The following is a 22,258-nucleotide window of genomic DNA, read 5'->3' as shown; positions in this document are numbered from 1 at the left end:
GGAGGAATGCTGAAACCATGAACTATGCTGATGTCTCAAGCCCTGTGCTCAGTGTCACACACATCATCGTCTTATTTGATCTTTCACAACACTCCAAAGTCCCATCACTAATACTATTACTGCAGCCCCATTTGACATACGGGGAAACTGAGACACAAAGAAGATAAGGATCTTTCCCGAGGACATGACCTCAGTCCTTGCAGACACTGTCCGGTCACTCTGACCCCAAAGTCCGTCAACCTAACCACCACAATACATTTCTTTCACCATCCAAAGGCACACAGGAGGGGAAAACACCTGGACTACCTCAGCATTCAAGTGCCCTGCTCAAATCGAAAAGCTTCAGTGTTCCTGGCACCCCCTTCTGATCCCCTCCAGCTGATCTCAGCTGGAGAAGGGATGTCAAGGCATGTTGTTGGCATCAGAGCAGAGATCCCTGGGCCTGGCCTCACTAGAGAATAGTCGCTTCTCCTCTGAGTTAATCCTCACGCAGGCATAGGTACAGGGAGCAGCCTGTCAGCTGACATCAGAGCCGGGGCCTGGGTAAAGCAGCCATCCCCAGCCTGTCACTGTGGCTGGTGTGGGAAGAAGAGGGAGGGGTGTGCAGAGACTCTGGGAACAAGACATGCCCTCAAAGTGGTCCACACCTTCCTGCTTGGGGGTTTATGTGTCAACGTGGACAGGCTATGCTGCCTAGTTGCCTGATCAAACACTAGTCTAGATGTTGCTGTGAGGTATTTTGTAGGTCTGATTAGCATCTACAATCAGTTAACTTTAAGTAAAGGACACACCTTCCATAATGTAGGTGGGCCCCAACCAATCAGTTGAAGGTCTTAAGAACAGAACGTGAGGTTTCCCAGCGAAGAAGGAATTCTGCCTCAAGACTAGAGTATAGAAATCCTCCCTGAGTTTCCAGCCTGCCGTCCAGCCCTACAGATTTCAAACCTGTCAGCCCCCACAATCGCATGAGCCAAATCCTCACAACAAATCTACCTATTTACGTATTTTCCTGGTTCAACTTCCCTGGAGAATCTTCACTGATACACGGGCTGTCCTTTCAAAGCTGGCGGAATGGACAGCTGCTTCTCCATTCTCCCAAGTCTCCTCACTGGGCAGGGAGAGAGGGAAGGTAGGGGAGAGGTGGCTTTCTGACTGAGGAAGCCCCTCCACTCATTTGCATTTCCCGCCTTGCCCAGCAGGCAGCTGAGTTTGAGATTCCAATTATCTCACATCCAGATGGTGGGACGGCCTCTCCTCTGGCCTGCCTGACTCCTTCCTCCAGCCCACCCTGAAATCCCCCTGAAACTCATCTTTATGAGCCACGTTCATCATTTCATTTCTCTCCTCACAACAATGTTAATAGCTTGCTATTTGCTACCCTGTTAGTGCTAATTTTTCCCAGCTGACATGAAATGTCTTAGACAAAATATATTTCCAGCTGTCCTATCCCACTGATTCCCCACTATTCTCCGCATGCAAGTACTCTATTTTTGTCACAAAGATTTCTTTATTGTTCCACAAACACACAATGTTCACTTTCGACTCTAGATCTTTCTTCCTAAGTCCCCCATCTATACTTCCGCCTCTAAAGTTTACCCCTTATTCCTCTATATATCCAAATCCTTTCCATCCTTAACAGCTCAAGTCCTGTTTCCCTCACAACGACCTCCATCCCTAATTACTTCTCTCCTCCCATTAGGATTTTTTATATTTTTGAAATATCTATATTGGTATCTTTCAGAGGCATTCCAGAGACACAGAAGCCCTGCCACCTGACAGCTTCCTTCCTAAATGTTATGGGATGAATTATGTCTCCCCCAAACTCATATGTTGACCCCTTCATGTCTCAGAATGTGACTGTATTTGGAGACAGGGCATTTAAAGAGGTGATTAAGCTAAAATGAGGTCATTAGGGTAAGCTCTAATCCAGTATGACTTGTGTCCTGATAAGAGGACTTTAGGACACAGACACGCAGAAGGACGGTCACATGAACACACAAGGAGAAGGTGGCCATCTGCAAGCCAAGGAGAGAGGCCTCAGAAGAAACCAAAACTGCCAACACCTTGATCTTGGACTTCCAGCTACTGGAACTGTGAGAAAATAAATTTCTATTGTTTAAGCCACCCCGTCTATGGTACTTTGTAATGACAGTCCTAGCAAATTAATACACTAGATAACCTTTTTTTTTTTGCTGTACGCGGGCCTCTCACTGTTGTGGCCTCTCCTGTTGTGGAGCACAGGCTCCAGACGCACAGGCTCAGCGGCCATGGCTCACGGGCCCAGCCGCTCCGTGGCACGTAGGATCCTCCCGGACCGGGGCACGAACTCGTGTCCCCTGCATCGGCAGGCGGACTCTCAACCACTGCGCCACCAAGGAAGCACTAGATAACCATTTAAGATTCCTAGGTAAGTCCTTTTCCCATTCCTCTTCTCTGAAAAAATTTCACTTGCTCAAAAGAAGACACCAGATCTTTAAAAGCTTCCTCATCAGAGAGAGGCACTTGGTACTAGAGAAGCTTATTGCCACGGGAGCAAGTAAAAATGCTTGAACATAGGTCATTCTCTGGAGAGTGTATCAACAGGCAATCTCAGAACTAGGCTTCAGTCTGCGGTGTCTCCCAATCATTCTCACTTGGGCCTCGCAAAACTCAGACGTTTGGGGAAGCTGAGACACGAAACTTAAATGAAACTTAAAACACGTGTTACCTGATTTAGTAATTCATTAGTGTTCCTTTTACTGTTCAGTCTTGTCCCCCATGTGTTAGCAGCAACCCCCAAACTGGGCAAAGTCTTAGGAAACCTCGCGGTATATGCGCTTTCCTCTTACAGGGCCACGGAGGGTGAATGCTCATAAAGCAGACAGAAGGGAAATCCACCATCAGCCCAACCCACGTGCCAGCTCCTTGGGCTCTGCCTCCAAAGCGGAAACTAGGAAGAGCTGACATCCAGAGACAAGAGAAATGAGGCCAGCAAGGCATGTGGCTGCCAAGTCGTATCTCATATCTAACTTAAACATCACCTCAATGCCCAATTGAAAGTAATTTCCAGTCAAATGCCATCACATCACCCTGTTTTAATTATCTGCATTGCATGGATTGCCTTCTGAGACCTCTCTTGTTTATTTATTCATTTAATTATTTTCTGAATACCCCCCATCACACCCTGAGGGCAGGAGCCTATCAGCTTACTCACTGCTGTATCCCTAGATACAGCACAGAGCTTACACACAGTAGGTGCTCCTTGGGTAGCTCTTGAATCAATAAAAGAAGCTAGAGCACCATGACGTTCCTTGTCGTGAAATGAAGATTCCCGTCATTTCAAGAGAAGGAAGTGTCAACCCATTAAGCCAGTCAACCAAGGCTCTCAAGTTCGTTTGCTGTGTGAAGAAGAGGTGGTGGCACAGGCAGAATTCCACAAAGGCAGGATCACATTCTCATTATTACTGAGCGACACAAATTTACTGATGACCTTTCCTGCACGTTTACATCATGAATTGGTTCTCTGCAAAATGAACCACTGATTGATTCCCTGTCCCTCTCCCTCTTGTGAAACATCTGTCTCTTGGTTTAATCAGGAAGCCCCGTGGGACTCTCATATTAATCAAGAAAATAAATAGGCTCCTCCTTCTAACTAATAATAGACAAACGACACTGAGGCACATATATATATGCCAAGAAAACTTTGTCCAAGCAATTAGGATCTATGATCTTATTCCATGCCTCTAGCTCATTTTTCAGGAAATAACAAACAAAATAAATCAGCTGCACTCCAATCTAATTGTAACATAACGTAAGACATAGAACTTAATGGCCTGTAACTGGAAAATTATAGTGGAGCAAGGTAGGTTAATCCAGCATGTCGGTCACTCTGTAATGCCCAAACCCCTCCCTCCCTCCTCCTCTGTAATCTCCCTTGCTAACCCAGGTGACACAGTGAAAAAATCTCATAAATGCTCTTCTCCCCAGAGACGCTTGCAGAAAACACCAATATCCTCAGATATCTTAAGATCATACTCTGAACACAACTCGGTGAAAACAGAAGAGAGGGGTTTCTGCTGGAAATGATAACTCTTATCTTCTTCTTTCCACTGTTTCTTCTTTCTAGCACTAAAAAGCCAGTTCACTCTCAGAAATAAATCATCCAAATAGCAATTGATTTCAACATTTCTCTGTTATGTCTTGCCTGGTGAGTACTGGTATTTAGAAGGATGATCCCAGGGAATCGTAAGATCTTTAGTCATCTATGACTTAATTATGTTCCGAATGTCTAATTTACCAAGGCAGTCAATGTTCTAGGAAGGGCTTTTTTTTTTTTTTTTTGTGGTACGCGGGCCTCTCCCGTTGTGGAGCACAGGCTCCGGACGCGCAGGCTCAGCGGCCATGGCTCACGGGCCCAGCCGCTCCGCGGCATGTGGGATCTTCCCGGACCGGGGCACGAACCCGTGTCCCCTGCATCGGCAGGCGGACTCTCAACCACTGCGCCACCAGGGAAGCCCGGAAGGCCTTTTTTAATCTGATGTATTTTGGAAAGGTTTTTAGATGGTCTGAACCAAAGTCAGGAACTCAAGTTAACCATGAATTAACCAGAAAATCAGAGTACCTAGTTCACCTAGACATTATTACTGGAAGAGGTTTGTGCTTGTTTACACAGTGCTCTGCATTGTGTACACATGAGTGAGAAAGATAGGGAGCGAGGAAGAGAGAGCAAGGAGGAGATCCATCTTCCCAATAGCTGCCTTTTACAAAAAGCCCAGAACACAGCTCTGCCCCAAGGCCACTCTCCCTCCTGACCACCTGACCAGCCCCATCTCCAAGATCATGTCCGTGAGTGTGGGATGTGGTACAAGAGGACAGTGCACACCTACCGTGAAGACCACCTTCAGGTTGTTGAGCATCTCAATCTCCTTTGGGAAGCCCCTGCTGCCCCATCGCACCAGGTAGTTCTCACTGTGGGAAGAGGGGTGGCAACCCATTACTGCTAGGGGTCTCAATATTCATAAGGTAAAAATATTCACCGAGCCTCTGCTATGCGCCCAACACCACACTGGCAACTGGGGACATGGAGTGTCTGAGACAGGCTCTCCCTGTCTGTACCCCCCCCCCCGCCCCCTGCCTCCAGGAGATCACAGTCCCGTCAGGGAGACAGACGTTAGACAAGCAGGGGTAAGGAATTACTAACGCTTGGTATTCACAACCTCTTGCCCTCCCCGATCTAGTAAGCAAATTCTAACCCAGCTATCTAATAGTCTTGAAGAGCAGCAGCATTCTCTGTAGAGGTGACAAAGAGTGGCAGAAGTGAGAGGGAAAGGATTTTTGTATGTTTTGTCGGGCATTAAGAATGTATTTGTCCTTCCCACCCTATTCCCCTTTCAAGATTGAGTAAAGATTTGAATTATTTTAAATTATCCATTAGATGTCGGACCGTTTCCTTGAAGGAATGTCACCCCGTGATGGACCACAGAGGGCCTTAGCCATTAGCTGAGATACACTTAAGTAATGATTTAAATGCAGTCGTGGCAACTATTTATATGCAATCATGCTACAAAGAAAAAGTTCAGGATGTTGTGAGAATGTATATCAGAAGAACCATGCCTAGCCTGGGTGGTAAGGGAAGCCTTTGCTGAGGATGTGACATGTAAATAAAGTTGGTCAGGAAAAAGAGAGTGGGAAAGGGAAATGTTTCAGGCAAAGCAAACATGCGTGCAAAGGCCCTGAGACAGGACGGAGCTTGATGCGCCTAAAAAACAGATCCAAGGGGAAAATGGTAAGAGAAAAATTAGAAAGATAGGCCAGCCCATGTAGGCTTTATAGGCCGTTCAAGGATTTTGACTTGATCCTATAGTAATGAGAACCCACTGACAGGTTTTATGAAGGGCAGTCACACAGTTCTGACATCTGACCATTTATCGGTACACATCTTCCAGCAATCATACACACAACCCTGTGTGCTTCATACTAGTCGGTCTAGCTACATCGGCAAGATCAGGAAATCTAGCACTTCTTTAACTTAGGAGAAGCTTGATATAGTTTGCTGAGTTGAGTCATTCAGTTTTCCATGCCATCCAGGAGCGTACAGTTGGTTCTAAATAAATGCCTGTTTTCTTGAATCAGGACACAAACAAAATAAAACTCAAAAACCAAGTCAGCCCAAAAAAGGCATAATCAGAGAATTCAGCAAAGTTAAAGGGAATTGCCTTCTTTTTGGAGGTTTGTTCTCTCTGATGCCTTGTTCTTTTCTCTCCACTCACCCCTAGAAGACTATTAAGAGCAGTCTGAGCAAGGCTCAAGGGGGAAATAGAACTTACAACAAAAAGAAAACAGTCCCTGATTAACCAATGGTTAAAATTTAATCAAGTTGAATGTACTTTTTTTTTTTTTTTTAGTAAGATCTAAAATTTTTAGTGGAATTTTCAGCAAAATAACCAAGAAGCCTCCAAGGCTCCATCCCCCCCCCCAAATTTGTTTTAATTATTTTCCATTGGTTATTTCTGGACTGTCACAGTGAAATACCTGGGTATTTCCCAGGACCTTTAATCACATTTAGCATGTCCAGTAGAGAACTAGCCTGCTAGGTCTAAACACTAGGCACCAGCAATTTTCTTCTAGGGGAAAGAGAATCATAAATCAGAAAAGCAATTTAGAGGGCTGAGCTGGCCCCATTCATCTTTGCCCAGGAAGACCTGGGTGGTAAATCTGAAGGCCTACCTGGCACCAAGACAGGTAAGACCTCTTCCACATGACACCCTCCTCAGGGAAAGAGGGAGAACCATTCCAACTCTTTCTTGAGCTCCTTTTGGAAATTAGCCTTGCCACCGGCCTGATGCCTGAACTGCTTCTTTTTTGTACGACCAAAATTTATCTTAAGTTTCCCAAACCAAATCTCTGCAGGCATCCACTGGAATCGGACCATCGTTCATCCCAACGTTGAAAGGTTGGTCCCAGCCAAATTCCCCCCAGCTCACATCTGGGCCACACTGAGGATGCCCTAACTTGCCTGTGGCTCACTGTATATGCACACCCTGGCTAGGGAAGGCAGGAGTGGAGAAATTTGGTTTCTTAGGGAAAGAACAGCTACCCAGAGTCAGATCGACTTGGGGAGTGCTTCCAAGTTCCCCTGCCCCTTTCCTGTATCATGCCTCTTCTTTCTTTGTTTTCTACTCTTTTTTCCTTTATTCTTTGGGCAGGGGAGGGGGCGGGGTTCTGCCCCTTTGTCCCCCTCCTCCTCAGCCCTCACTCTCCCGGGGGCTTCCCTGTGTCTCTGGCACTCTCAGAGGCATCACTCAGGCGTGCCCCACCGAGCGCAGCATTCGTTGTGGCGCATGGGGGAACAGAGCTGCCGCCTCACTGATCCACTGCCTCCCTCCACAGAGCTGGTTCAGGCCATCCATCGCTTAGATGAACCAGCAGCCCAGGCACCCTTGTCAATTCAGCCATGAGGAATCCTTGTATTTTCTGAGAGGCAGGGAGTGCTTTCGGGATCTTTGTCACAGGTGCCTTGGGAGCAGCTGACAGGGAACAGCAAGGGGCCTATGACACACAGACCATCTCAAAGTGGGTTCTAAGGGAGTAGGAACACTTGTTCACAGTGTCTGCTGAGGCCTAGCCAGATGAGCTGGGCTGATTCTTTAAATTAGGGATTTAAGTGTGCTATAAAGAATAGCTTTCCACCGTAACAGTGCTAAGACCCTGGTGAGAACCACTGAGGATACTCGATACAACTCTTTCCTTGGTGACAGACTAAACTGGAAACTAGCTTATCTTTGGAGTCAGATGGACTTGGGTAGATAGCTCAGCTCTGCCATTTTTATAAATATATGTGCCTTTGAGAAAGTCACCTAACCTCTCTGAGCCTCATTTTCTCCCCCAAATCACATGGAGTAATGAGGATTATGTGAGATCATATACAGACCTCAGTTCCGTCTTCTAAGATGGATAGCCCCTCTATGTTTAATAAATGTCTCCAAGAGAGCCATTATTTTCTAAAGTGAATTTTATAATTCAAGAGGAACTATATGTTATCTCCTTTAATCATCAACACAACCAAGGTCAGAAGGTATCATTTGCTCCATAGAAGCAGAAGGACCATGCTCCTGCCCCACGGTGCTGCGTTAACTGAGATCTCAAATACAGGACCACGTGTCGGCTCAGAACCCCACTGGAGGGGACAGGCAGTGGTCACCTGGGAGGAAGGATGGACTGAGCCACAAGCAGTCGCCAGGGCTGGCAGTGGGGGCCAGAAGTACATCAAAGTCTTTCCTCTGGAGATTCCCAAACGTGATTTCCCTTCTTCGAGCTGAGGTACCTGGAAGTTCCCTTACTTTTTCCATTTCCAAGAACAAGTAATTAAGGTAGTAACAATGATAACCACTGCCACTTGGAGCACCATGTGCCAGGCCCTGTGCTTCCTGTGCTTTTTCTTATTAAAGTCTAACTAAAAGAAATGACCCCGTGAGGTTGACACTTAAATTTTGCAAATGGGAAACTCAGGCTTAAGAAAGATTAACAACGTGCCCAAGGTTAAGAAAGAGTAAATGGTGGGGGCACGATGTGAACCCACACAGATTCCAGAGCCCACACCCTTAGCCTGTTACTACCATTGAGGACAGGACGTTTTCACCACTCATTTCTTAACTCTCCTTTTAAAATAGGTATTTTTATTCTATTCAGTGCTACCTGTCTGAATCTTGTTATTTCTGGTTGTTTTCCAGTAATCAAAGAACTGTTTACAAAACCCTACGGTGTAACCATAATCCTACTCTGGGGAAAAAAAAAGTGGTGAAAGTAACATTTCCACCTGTGACTCCCACACCCTAAAAGAAGAAGTTATTTCCACCTTCTCAGCTGGACTGTTTCTCTACTGGGTGGGAATTTCTCCACCAAGTGAGGGTGGAAGGAAAAGGCACTCTGAGCTGGGCCAACTCCAACCTCCCGAATACAGAGAAGTCAGGCAATGTTGAACACTTACCTTATGACCATTTGCTTGTTGGGGTCATAGAGGGACATGAAGAGCTCAGCGTCTTCCCCAATTCTGCACACAAAGTTTCTCACAAAGACATAGAGGCTGTGGGTGGGGGATGAGGAGATCCGGGAATACATTCCATAATCAGGCTGATCTTTTGACTGAGAGGTGGAAGGAAAAGGGAGGAAAATGGAGAAAATTAGCCCAGCACCACTTAGGACAACAGAAAGATGGCCCTGAATATTAAGAATCATGTAAATTTCAAGCCTAAAGATTTCAGCATTACATCCAGGCCTTCCATCTAAAGTTCCTGTTGTCTGAGCCAAGTCACTTTGACTCTCTTGGCCTTGATCTTGGGAAATACCACAAATGACAAAGACTTCCACATAAAGTTTAGTGTCATAAAAAGCACAAACTATAAAAGAAAAAAAATGCTTAAACAGACTTGATCAAAACTAAAAATTTTGCTTCGTGAAAGACACATTTAAGAAAATGAAAGGCCAGGTACACACCGGGAGAAAATTTATTTGCAAAACATGTATCTGATAAAGAATTTGTATCCAGAATATACAAAGAATTCTTACAACTCAATGACAAGAAAATCAACCCAATGAAAATGGGCAAGGTATCTGAACAAACACTTCACAAAAAAAAGATACAAATGGTAAAGGCCAGTAAGCACATGAAGAGATGCTCAAAATCGCTAGTCATTCAGGGACATTCGAAACAACAGTGAGATACCACTACACAACCACTAGACTGGCTAAAGTTAAAAGACTGACAATATCAAGTGCTAACGAGAATGTAGAGGAACTGGCACTCCCATAGATTGCTGATGGGAATGCAAAATTGTACAGGCCTTTTGGGAAATAGTACGTTGGTACCTGAAAAAGTTAAATATGTACTTATCATATGCTGCAACAATTATTATCCAGAAAGAATAAAATCATATGCCCACACAAAGATTTATATGAAAATATTCACAGTGTTATTAGTTATAATAGCCCTGAATTAGAAACAACCCACATATTCAACAACTGATCAATGATATATACCATTGGCAACTGGTCAATGGTATAGCAACTCAGCAATGAAAAGGAAAAAACATTAACACATACAACAACACAAACTTCAAAAACAGCATGCTGAGTAAAAAAGTCAAACACAAAAACCATATGGGACTTCCCTGGTGGCGCAGGAGGTTAAGAATCCTCCTGCCAATGCAGGGGATGCAGGTTCAAGCCCTGGTCCAGGAATAACCCACATGCCACAGAGCAACTAAGACCGTGCACCACAACTACTGAGCCCACGTGCCACAACTACTGAAGCCCACGCATCTAGAGCCCGTGCTCCACAACAAGAGAAGCCACTGCAATGAGAAGCCCACGCACCACATCAAAGAATAGCCCCCGCTTGCCGGAAATAGAGGAAGCCCACATGCAGCAACGAAGACCCAATGCAGCCAAAAATAAAATATATATATATAAAATAAATAAATAAATTTATTTCAAAAGACATATGATTCCATTTATATTAAATTCTAGAAAAGACAAAATATAGTCACATATATAGGGGTTGCCTGGGGCTTGGGACTGGGGAAGGGGGTTGACTGCAAAGGAACTCAAAGAAACTTTTAGGATCATGGAGCTATTCTATACCTTGATTGCGGTAGAGTCTGCCCAACACTATGTATTAATAAGATCCATTAGACTGTAATTTTAAATGAATTAATTTTATTGTATGAAAATTATATCTCAGTAGAGCTAAAAATAAAGTTGCTTTCAAATAATACACAGTGGATAAAATACTTTTTTAAAAATATAAATCAGATTATGTTAACCTTGTAAAGATTACGATTCCTTGGAATCTTTTATTGGCTTCTTAACACAGCTGGAATAATAGTTTAGCTCTTTCCCATGACCCTTAGGTCCTATGAGAACTGGCTCCTGCCACCTACCTCTCTAAAGCATTGCCTTCACTCTTCCACTGTTCATTATGGGCCATCCATACTGACCTTTCTACTGCTTGAACATTCAGAACTCAGTCCTACCTCGGGGACTTTGCACTTGCTGATCGCCCTGCACTGAACATCTTGTCCCCAGATCTTCCTAGGCCTGCTGCCTTCACATTATACAAGTGTCATCTCAGATGTCCCTCCTGGGAGAGGCCTTTCATGATGATACCTTTTAAAATAGCTCCTGATTCACTCTGATTCACATAACCCTAACTGATTACCTTTTAGAAACTTATCGCCATCTGGAATTATTTACTTATTTATTTTTTTAACAGTTCTGTTTTCCTCTCTGGAATATAAAACCTCCGTGAGAACAGAAAACTTGCCTGGCATTAAACCACCTGGGGGTTGGTTGTGGAATGAATCAAGATCCAAGTACAAAAACACAATAAAATGCATGTGGTTACTGATCATCTCAGGTCATAGGACAGATGTCCTTTTGAATAATATACAGTCTGGTTAATTAGCATATTATTTTAAGCTTATGATGTGCTAAAGCCTGCTTCGCTTGGCCAAGCCTAGTTCACAACGCTCACCATCTCTTCCTTGATACGCTCTGTGATTTTATCAGTCGCTTCTTCGTGTGCGTGGAACAAGCTGATGACGCTGGTATTATCAGGGTCCAAGATATTTCCATCTTCATCTCTGACAATCAGATCAAGCTCAAGGATTCTGAAAAGCAAAAATGTGAGACGATGAATCAAGGGAGGCTGAAGGCTGTAGAACGTTGGTGAGAAGTTTCTACCAGAAAGTTCACCTGATTTCTGAGGATCATAGGCTCCCATCGCACAGCTCTATACAGACAGCCTTGCACACAGCTGGGAGTCACACTGATATAGCTCAGCCTTTCTGGGAGGTACTGTGGTAGTGTGTATTAAGAAAAATGTAATGTGTATTTCCTGTGATACTGAACTTACAAAAAACAACCACACTTGAACAAGGATGTGTGTTGCATCAGCAAAGTGTTGAAAAAAACTAAAATGTCAGTCAAGGGGGAATGGGTAAATAAACTGTCATCTGTAATGGAATTCTATGTAGTCGGGTTTTAAAAATATGATATAGTTTTGATATGTTTAATGATATGTATTAGTGAAAAAGAAATCAAGCATGGAAAGATGCATACAGTGTGTTTTACGTAAAAAACAAGCAAACAAAGAAACCAAGGCAGGTATGTTACCTGGGTGCATGTAGAGAGAGAAAGGTATGGACAAAATGCACCAAACTACCAACATGCATGCCTGTGAGGAGAGGTAGGGTACTGGGACTAGGAGGGGTGGAGAGGTCAAGGGAGAATTTTGTCTTATCTCTATTTTTTTAATGTTTATATAATATAACATAATATAGTATGATATATAATACATACGCAGAGAAGGTATTCATGTACCGCTTATTCAATACCTTGATACCTTGAAAATAATTGTTGGGGGAGAAATCTCAGATACATCCATTGTTACCCACAGATCTTTAGCTCTGTGACTTCCAGGGCACAAGATTTTCCCTGTTTGGTATTGATTTGTTTCAACTGCATCTGCCATTCTGACTGGCATCAATGATACCAGTAACAGCAAAATACTCACACAGCACTTGCGATAAGCTGTACGTCAAATTCTTCCCGCATATTAAGGCATTTAACTCTTGTAACAACGCTATGAGGGGAGTACTATTAATACCTGCATTTTACAGATGAAGAAAAGACTGAGGATAATTTACTCCAGGTCGCATAGCTAGTAAAAAGTAATATGGCATCCTAGTCTGCACTCTTAACCTTTATGGTATACTTTCAAGATAGGAGGCTCTTAGAGGCAGCACTGGGTTTGCAGACAGGGGTTATGTTTGCACAGGTCCTAACCTGAAGCTGCTTTTGCATCTGATGTTGACATGGAGGATCTCAGTTGTCCATACAAAGAGGGGAGGGGGCGGTGGGCTGATGGCGACTCGGAGAGGAACAACCGTGGTCCTGCTTAGGCACCACTACCACCAAGCACCAGACAGGGTCAGGGCAGCACGGGCAGATGAAGGAGACTACGTTTTCATCTCTTATTTGACAACTGGATTGAGAGGCTCATCTCTCATGTCATCCAAATGCAAACAGAAGGGAGCCAAAGTTCACCCATTTGTCCACATTCATTAGGAAATTAACTTCCAACTAGATATGACTCATAATGCTGCACAGCCATGCTGCAGAATGAGCAACGCTAAGGGGGAAAAATGTATTCAAGTAATGCTGAGCAGAGGCTCTCACGACCTAGGAAAAGACAGAGCATAGCCAATACGTAATTTAATGCCGAGAACTCTCTAGCTCCCTTCTCTTCGAAATTTATCAAAGTGGATTCGGTTCTAAAATGTATGAATAAAACATTCCCCCCGGGTCCAGCTGTCTTGGGATTTGAAGGAATCATTTGACGGTTCCTCACTCCTTGGATACCAAAGGGCTTGTCCATTACCAGTTTCATTTGAAACTTGGAAGCTTTAGTAGACAAGGGGCAGGATTGATGGGATTCCCAAGACCCACAATCAGGAGAGGCTTCTTCCCAATAGGACAGCAAACCATTCATTTTGGAGAACTGAGCATTTTGACAGTTTCTCCTTAGAAGGTAGCTCCACTGCTCTCTCTGTTCAAGAAAGTGATAAAATGAACCCAAGACAAGGGCAGGGGAGGAAGTCCTCACTGTATGCCTTTTTCAAAAAAATTAAAATTTTTAAGGTGAAGAAAACAGAAATGGCTTTTTCTGTGGCTCCCCATCGCTCTCTGGACAAATCAGAACTTTTCCACCTGGCACTCAGGCCCTCGAGATTCCAGCCCCCCCCGCACCCCCCCCCCACCTTCCTCTCCATATTCATGCTCATCTCTCAGCTCCTCTCAGCTTCTCTCTCTCCCTTTCTCTAAATTTCTTCACCTAATTATTCCTGCCAGTCTTGTGTGATGCAGGGCAGGTGTCACCCGCTGCCCTGTCTCCTCCCACCCTCTTGTTCATGCTTCCTCCTTTCATGAAATGCATGACTTCTTACTCAACTGTCTGTTTACTTCTCTTTCTCTTACTAATCCTCATAGTCCTCAGGAGGCAGTAGAATGCAGTGGTTAAGTGTTTGAACTCTGGAGCCAAGCTACCTGGTTCAAAGTCCACTGCATCTTTGGCAAAATGACCTAATCAGCCTGTGAGCCTCCATTTCCTCATCTAAGAAACAGGGATGATTATCGTACCTGCCTCACAGAGCTGTCACGAGACTTAACCGAGTTAACGCACAGAAAGTGCTTAAAACTGTACCTGGCAGACAGGAAGCACTCAGAAAGTTATTATTAGTTCTCTTTGCTTGCCTTTTGTTGTTGTTGTTGCATAGAGAGGCTATATTTTGTAAACGTCTGTGTCCTGAGGGCCTCTCGGGTGCTCGACAAAAGTTTGATGGCTGAAGGAAGGAATGGAATTTCTGGGGGAAGAAATAGGCTTATTCTGGTCAGTCCTCCAAGACTCAAGAGTCCTGCTTCCCTGACTCTCACAGCCTGAGGTTGATGGTCCTCATGCTGTTCCTGACACTCTGACCTGAAATCTGGCCTTCTGGTTTTCAGGAAGCTGCCTATCCCATATCAGAGCTCTGAGCCCCCGAGACACCAGGCCTATATTAATTTAAGGTGCCCAAATCTCTCTCACTTCCAGCTCAAGTCGTCAGGGGAGCGAGGCAAGAAACAAGTGGCCCCTTAGCTCAGGGCCTCGGTCTCCGAGGATGTCTCTCACTTCCCCAAAGGCAACTTACTGAAACTGAAAGCACAGTGCTGATCCAGGCGATGCTGTAGAGGGAGGCTGATTTAGGGAGGACTCTCTTTCTCCTTTCACCACCATTCACTTACTGCATGCAGATCCTATGCCCAGCGCATAGAAATGAATCTGCCTTAGAGGAGCTCCCAACACAGCATGGGAGACAGGCCAGTAAGGAGGTAATTACTGGTCAGGGTGCTAAGGGCCTGCAAGAGTGCCTAACCCAGCCAGGCCAGGGGTGGGTGGGGGAAAATGAGGGAAGCCTTCCTAAGAGTGGTGACCATTTTTTCCATCCTTGGTCCTTATTGTCAGAAGCCCCCACGAGGAAACATCTGAAGGTCACAGGTGCCATTATTGCAAAGCAGCAAAACGCCCTCAATTCCCACGTCCCAGCTGTGACCATGCTCAGCTAAAGATATCACTGTACCAATGGCATCAACAGCTGCAGAGCAAACCCTTCCTGTCACTTTGGGATGATGAGCATGATAAGCAGATTTGGACTCGCCTGCCAGCTGCCAGCAGGGGAACCAGCAGAGGGGACTGTGCTCCTGGGATGGGAAGCAGCCATAAGTTGGACCCACTGGCTTTCCTCTTTGGTTCATCTTCCTAGTGCGTGTGAAAAAGGCAAGGAAGCCTGGCTGCTAGGAAAATTTCTTTTTTTATTCCCACTGAATAGGCTCTTTCCACTTCCCCCTCAGGCCCTATGTTCCAGGCTTCTGACCCACTTTGCAGTCTTCTGAACATGCTACATTTTCTCATGCACTCCCAGCCTCCCTTTTTTAAAAAACCTACTTAACACTTCTTTATCTTTCAAAATTTAGCTCTGGTCACCTCCTCCAGGAAGCCTTCCTTGACTTCCTTCTCCAAATTGAATTAAGAATGCTCTTGCCTCCTAAGCCATCAAAGTTACCACAATACATATCAATAGTTTACTTGTAGCTCACTCTTAACTGGACTGTGGTCCCTTAATGTACAGGAACTTTTATTTCTGTGGCCTCAAGAAACCTAGCAGGAAATCAGGCCAATCATAAGTGCTTAATACATGTTTGTTGTTGGGATGAATAAACAAATAAGTAGGATGTTTGGAGAGCATTCACATAATGAAGGGAGGAGGGCCTTTACAGTTCTCAAATGTTATCCAACTAGAATAATGGTGAGGCCCAGGGGCTCTAGAGCCAGATTGCCCGGTCTAAATTCTGGTTCTGCCATTTTCTAGCTATATGACTTTGGAACTGTTAGTTAACCTCTTTAAGAGACTCAGCTTCTTCATCTGAAAAAATGAGGATACTAAAACTGCATGCCTCAGAGAGCTGTTATAAGAATTAAATAAGAGGGGCTTCCCTGGTGGTGCAGTGGTTAAGAATCCACCAATGCAGGGGACACGGGTTCGAGCGCTGGTCCGGGAAGATCCCACATGCCGCGGGGCAACTAAGCCCATGCACTACAACTACTGAGCCAGCGCTCTAGAGCCCGCGAGTCACAGCTACTGAGACCCGCTCTCCTGGAGCCTATGCTCCACAACAAGAGAAGCCACCGCAATGAGAAGCCTGCACACCCCAACAGACCACAACTAGAGAAAGCCACGCACAGCAACAAAGGCCCAAAACAGCCAAAAAATAAATAAAATTTAAAAATTAAAAAAAAAAATAATAATTAAATAAGACAATGATTGTGAAACACATAGCTAAAGACTGGTGCATAATAAGCTTGGATTAGGTGTTAGTGTTAGTTATAATGTTACTATCATTACTATTATTATTAGTGCATTGTCCTGCCTCAAAAAATTGTTTCACACTCTCCTTAACTTCACAGCATTCAAACTAAGCAATTTCTGCTTCTTTCCCTTTGAGGAAATGTTTTTGTAACTGTGCATGTGAGTTACCTGATGGCATGTGGCTTAGATTAATGTAGGATGGGGAAGGGACATTAAGTCTCACATTGGGATTTAAGAGAGAGCTTTGTAAATGCAGGAATAAAATGACAACTAAGCCGAAAGTGAACCAGCATGACTGTGCTCCCCAGCCCCTTGGAAGTGGGTTAAGTGAGTGTCCTAAATCTCTAGCCCGCTAATAACCACTGCATAAGCAAGCCTCTCTCTGCTTGCATGTCCCTGGGTCCCACGAGGGTGATAGCAAAGGCACACAAGCACGGTCGTTGGTAACAGCCTTCTCCCAAATAGAAAGTGGCAAACTCGCATCTAAAAATGAAACCTAGCTTCTCATAGGGAGAAAGGGAAGAAGTGGGGTGGGTGGGGAAAGAAAACATCTTTTTGGAGGAAAGAGACGGTACTTGTTGCCATAGTCAATTCTGGAAGTGACTTTCTGCTTCAGTTCCTTCAGCTCGTCCTTGGGCAAAGTTCCTGAGAGGAGCTGTGACCGCCAGTCCATCAGGTCATACATCATGGACTGCACCTGGAGGAACCGCTCCTTTCTGCTGGCCTAGGAGCAAAAACAGGAAACAATCGCAGTCACCTGCACCGAAGGTCTTGGGCCTCCATCTGGCAAACCGGGCCAAAGTCAAGCACGCATGTTCAGGGGCCATGGCTCGAGTGCGTCTCCTGGCCCCTACCCAGCTGTGAAGGGATTGGGTGGTGGTCTGAGTCATTGACATGTTTCCTCCCCCAGGGCCACGGGGATTTCTCAAAAGCAAAAGTAATAATCCCAATCACTTCCTGGTTTAAAAAAAGAGGGGTTATCTCTGACTCTTATCCAAAAAGTTACATGCTGAATAGGAATGCCGTGAACATCTGCTGCAATGCAGGTCTCAGAGGCCAGGCCCTTTAAGGCTGAGAACCAGGGCCACTGCTCTGGTGCAAAAGGCCTGTTTCTAGGGCAGAGTTCCCCCAAGTGTAACATGCATACAACCCAAGGGACATGAGATGGTTTTTGGTGGTACAAAGACACATGTTAGGGACCCATATGGTGATTCTCCTCTAGTGTCTTCCCATCCTTCTGTTTCAGGGCAAGAGAAAGTTGCAGTTTCATGGCAATATGACTTTAACCCCTCTCTCACATTTGTTAATTTCTTTTTTTAACAAAAAGAGAGAGAAGTTCTTTGGCTCCCAGCTTTTGACAGGTACTACTTGATGACATTGTTTTGTTTTCATGTATTTATTTGAATAACGTTCTAATTGTGCCAAGTGCTTTTGGCTGTGCATTTGGGAAGCACGCGTGAAGTGATAAAAGTATATATTCCTATTGGGTCTTCGTCCCCAGTTTCTGGCACAGAGTTCCTAAAACGCTTGGAATTTCCTAAGTGATAGATGCGTCTTTTCTTATTCACAACAAGCCCCTTTTGACCAGACCTGAGTCTGTGCTAATGAGATGAGTCCTAGAGAGCTTCAAGGATGGGGGCTGGCTGTCAGAGGAACCAACCATGTGGTTAGAGGGTTGGGACTTTCAGCTCCAACCCCCAACCTCCAGGGAGGTTAGAAGGGTTGGAACTCGATTCAATCATTCAGTCATGCCTATGTAATGAAATGAGGATAAAAACTCTTGAACAACGAGGTTCAAGTAGCTTCCCAGAAGGTAAACATATTGATGTGCTGGGAGGGTGGCACGCCTTCCCTGGGGAAGGCATGGAAACTCTGTGCCCATCGCTACCCCAGTACCTTTCTCTGTGTCTCTCTTCCATTGGCTGTTCCTGAGTTGTATCCTTTATAATAAAACTGTAAGACTAGTACTTTCCTGAGTTTTGTGAGTTGTTCTAAGGACACACAGAACCTGAGGTGAGGTTGGAGGGGTGTTGTGGGAGTCCCCGAATTTGTACCAAGTTGGACAGAAGTGTGGAGAGCCTGGGACCTGGGACTCGCAACTGGCATCTGAAGAGAGGGCAGTCATGTAGAACTGAGCCCTTAAACTCTGGGGGGTCAGTGTTAGAACTGAACTGAATTGAATTATAGGGCATCCAGTTGGTGTTGGAGAGTTGGAGAATTGTTGGAATGACACAGCATGTTGTAAAGTTCCTTATGTAAGTCATTTAAGTTTACTAAAAAGGGAGACAACTTAGGTTTTAAGTAAATACTTCATGGGTGGTATGCAGATATGGTAAGAATCATGAAACTGGAGGTTTAAGGATCACTTTACTAGGGTAAAGGGCATGATGGACTTGCAATTCAAAGATTTCTCAAGGAAAATGCCAAGCTTCCACAGTGCCTGTGTATGTGATGTGTAAAAGGGGTGGTAGAAATAAATAATAAATCACTTTAGCCTCAAGTCTGCTGTTTGCCCCCTAAACTGTCCTAACAACCTTTGGGAAACTTATAGAATGGTAACTGAATATGCCCATTACCATATATTATGAAATATCCACATGGGAGTCAACATTTATGACCATAAAGTGTGGCTCTACAAACAGAACGTGTGCACCAGCGGGTGTACATGATGCTGTAACAAATATGCAGTAAGGCTTGGTTGACATTTTCACTCTCAGTTTAATGGTTTTCTTAGCTGCTCACTTTCATTAGGAGATTTAGAAACATCAAAGGAGGATTTTAAATTAGATTTACTTCAATACAGGGAAAATTTGTATAAAACACGCTCTCTATTTTTCCAGGGTCAAAGCTCCCCCATAGATCTGAGGACAAGAGTCATTAGTTAATTAATATATGAGAACAGTATTTCTCAACGTGTTATTGGCAGACCACCAAATCAAAATCTCTAAGTTTATTAAAATGCAGAGCCCCATTGAAGGAAGCTGTATATTTAATACCTCTCAAGGTGATTCTTAAGCATACTCAAGTTTGATGACTTTTTCAGTAGTTTAAAAAAAACAGAAGGATCACACCAGATGCCCATTCACTATGGCTCTGTCACTAGCTCGCTGTATGGCTTTGAGAAAGTCACCTAACTTCTCTGGGCCTTGATAGCCTCATACTGTTTGCTACACTATATCAAGGCTAAATTCCATATTTGAACCAAGCCAAAAACTGCAAGAAGCTTCCATCCCAGGGAGCAGGGTTTTGAGTCTTACCACGTAGAGCTGTTTCCAGATGCTGCCCCATTCCCAAAGTGTCGTTGTCACTTCTTGTGCCAGAGGAATTTCTGCAGGAATAATGTTCTCAATATTTCTATTTAAGGTGGGAGAGAAAATGGTGTGAAATTGAGACCCAGGTGCTAACGGATAAAATGTTGGCAAATTTGCATTAAGCTGCAGCTGCTGAGAGGGGCCTTCCTGGCAGGAGACTAAACCGCCTCTAATATCTACACCAATTACATTATGCAGATGCAAGGGACTTCCTTTTTAATGTCCTCCTTCATTGGGTGGGCCCTCCAAGCTCATTATTCAGGAGTAATCTACTTTAATTCAGTTCAAAGGCAGCTGCCAGTGAAAAGTTTGATTCTCCAAATTTACTAATACCCCCTCAGAATCAGATCTGAACACGAATCAATTTGCATTGGCTCTCCCATCCAGTGAGGGAAAGGAGATAAATAAACACAGCACAAAGAAGATGGATCGGCTGAGCATCCTTCAGATCTGCCAAGTCAGGTTTTCAAAGTAGACAGGACAGTGACATCCATGAGCCACTAGAGGGTCAAGTGTGGGGAAGGATGGCAAATACCTTTTTTTCTCCACTGTCACTTCTTTGATGTGGATAAAGGATTTAGGAAAAATGCCCTGTTGGGGATAAGACAAGACAAGGTGAGAGAGCATGACTTGTCCCTATAGAAGAAAACTGACCCCAGGTCTTCATGATTTTTCCAAAAGCTGCTAGCTGGTAAAAACCTCAAACTTTACAGGAATAATCCCAGTCCAAGAGAACAAGTGGTAGGTGCCAAATCTACTCTTTTAGGTCTGGTTCCTCTCCAGTTCTTCATCAGTCGTTCAGGATCCCACAGTAGCCCTAGATTCCAAAGGATGCTCCAACCCCATTGCGGACACTTACCCTATCAGATGGGCAAGGCTGGAGTGCCTGAAAGACTCACTCTAAGGGAGAATAGCGTTCTGCCTGTCCCCTCTCCTGCCCAGGACAGCAGCCACCCTTCACAGTCAGGAAAGGTCAGGTCCTGAGGCAACAGTGTCCCTGGTTGCATCTGGGTTGCTTTGATTTGAGATCTCTTTCTCTCTGGATTATTTTATTGTTCATGATGGAGGAAGGAAGAAGCATCTATTATTTCCTTGCTCTATAAACTTAGCTCTGTTAAGAGAAGTTGATCAATTACTTGGAAATTCCTTCATAAATTCAGCCAGTGTATACACTGGGGACATCTGGTCACTGCATTAGACACTGTGAGATGTAGAGAGACGAGCAAAGCAGGAACTTGCTCCCATGGAGATGGCGGTGTGCTGTGGGGCTGGGGCAGGGGAACTCCCTGAGGGCGGAGACTGGACCTGTCCCTTCTGAGTCATGTTGCACACATAGGTGAGGAAATGATGAATGCCCCAAGCAACGCTAAAGAAAGGCAGTAGGAGATAAATTTCAAATAAAAAATGCACGATTCCACGGGACTCGAAAAATCATATGTGACTGGCATATTAGGAAAAGTTTCAGGGAGAAGAGAGCTCTGGAGGTTGACCTTAAAGAAGGAGTGAAAGGGGAAGGCACTGAGGCACAGCGAGGAGATCACAGGACACAAGGAGGGAGGAATGGAATCAGCCTGCAGAGGAGCAAGAGTGGGAGATGAGTGCCCAGGGGGCTGGCAGGGTCATGTACAGACATCCAATACTGTCCCGAATAAAAACAAATTGACCTCACCTGCAACATTTTGTGCTTTACAAGGTATCCCCTATACCAGTCTGCAAAGAGAAAACAAAGAAACAGGTTTTTCATCTATTCGTACAAGTTCCTTGCTGGGTTTTGTTGTTGCTGTTTGTTTTTCACTGGCAAAGAAACTACTGCGAAGTGCTTTAGACCTTAGGTACAGATCAAAGCCCTAGGGTTCAACAATCTCTTGAATTAGTTGCCAACATCTCCAAAAAGCATCCACAAATACAGGGATTTCATATAAAAATGCAAATTTCATCCTTCTTTTGAAAAAACAGGAGGCCCAGAGATGGTGGCCAGTGCTCTCGCATGGTTGCGGTTGGCTAGTGGTGAGAAGCAGCTGGTCCCATCAGACAAAGCAGGCGCCTCCAACTCACCAGCCTCTACCCAGCCCCTCACTTATTTCCATTAACTGCCTGGGTCCTTCCTGTGCTCATATGCATGTTTTCAACCTCTGCCTTAGGGACACAGAAAGGCTGAGAATGTCTGAGGGAGTTTGGCAAACATCCTAAAATAATGGCCGCAGTTCTAACAGCAGCAAATTGTGTCTAAAATGTGATTTGCAGAAGTTAGTCATTATAAAACAGACAACTTCAGGGATGGGTAAAAGGACAGGAATTTTAAGAGATTCTTCCCTTTGCAGGAATATCAGAAATGACTCAATTAACCGAAATCGAAATTATACACAGTCCTCGGACAAAATGAGCCTCAGTATAGCAAGTATTGATGACTATAATGAGCCTACTGGCCTTTGAAATGATTCAAGCACAGCCAAGTAGTGGCATTTGTCATCTTTGTAAATAAAAAGCGTCTGTCGGGGGCCTCATTAG

At 44.5% G+C, this 22,258-nt stretch overlaps 1 protein-coding gene across 1 annotated transcript in view; it reads right to left on the bottom strand.

The window, feature by feature from the left end:
- DOCK2 (dedicator of cytokinesis 2) overlaps positions 1-22,258 on the bottom strand; it is a 420,075-nt gene that overhangs the window by 371,353 nt on the left and 26,464 nt on the right. Inside the window, exons 3-9 of the mRNA XM_059061186.2 lie at positions 21,420-21,460; positions 20,286-20,341; positions 19,697-19,793; positions 17,015-17,163; positions 11,510-11,645; positions 8,966-9,120; positions 4,866-4,947 (exon numbers count right to left, since the gene is read on the bottom strand). Coding sequence (XP_058917169.1) covers positions 4,866-4,947; positions 8,966-9,120; positions 11,510-11,645; positions 17,015-17,163; positions 19,697-19,793; positions 20,286-20,341; positions 21,420-21,460 — 716 coding nt within the window. The remainder of the gene's footprint in view (positions 1-4,865; positions 4,948-8,965; positions 9,121-11,509; positions 11,646-17,014; positions 17,164-19,696; positions 19,794-20,285; positions 20,342-21,419; positions 21,461-22,258) is intronic.

This window comes from Kogia breviceps, chromosome 4, assembly GCF_026419965.1.
Source record: "Kogia breviceps isolate mKogBre1 chromosome 4, mKogBre1 haplotype 1, whole genome shotgun sequence".
Classification (NCBI taxonomy): domain Eukaryota; kingdom Metazoa; phylum Chordata; class Mammalia; order Artiodactyla; family Physeteridae; genus Kogia; species Kogia breviceps.
The sequence above is the reverse complement of the archived record's forward strand: the minus strand, read 5'-3'. Positions and strand labels throughout refer to the sequence as shown.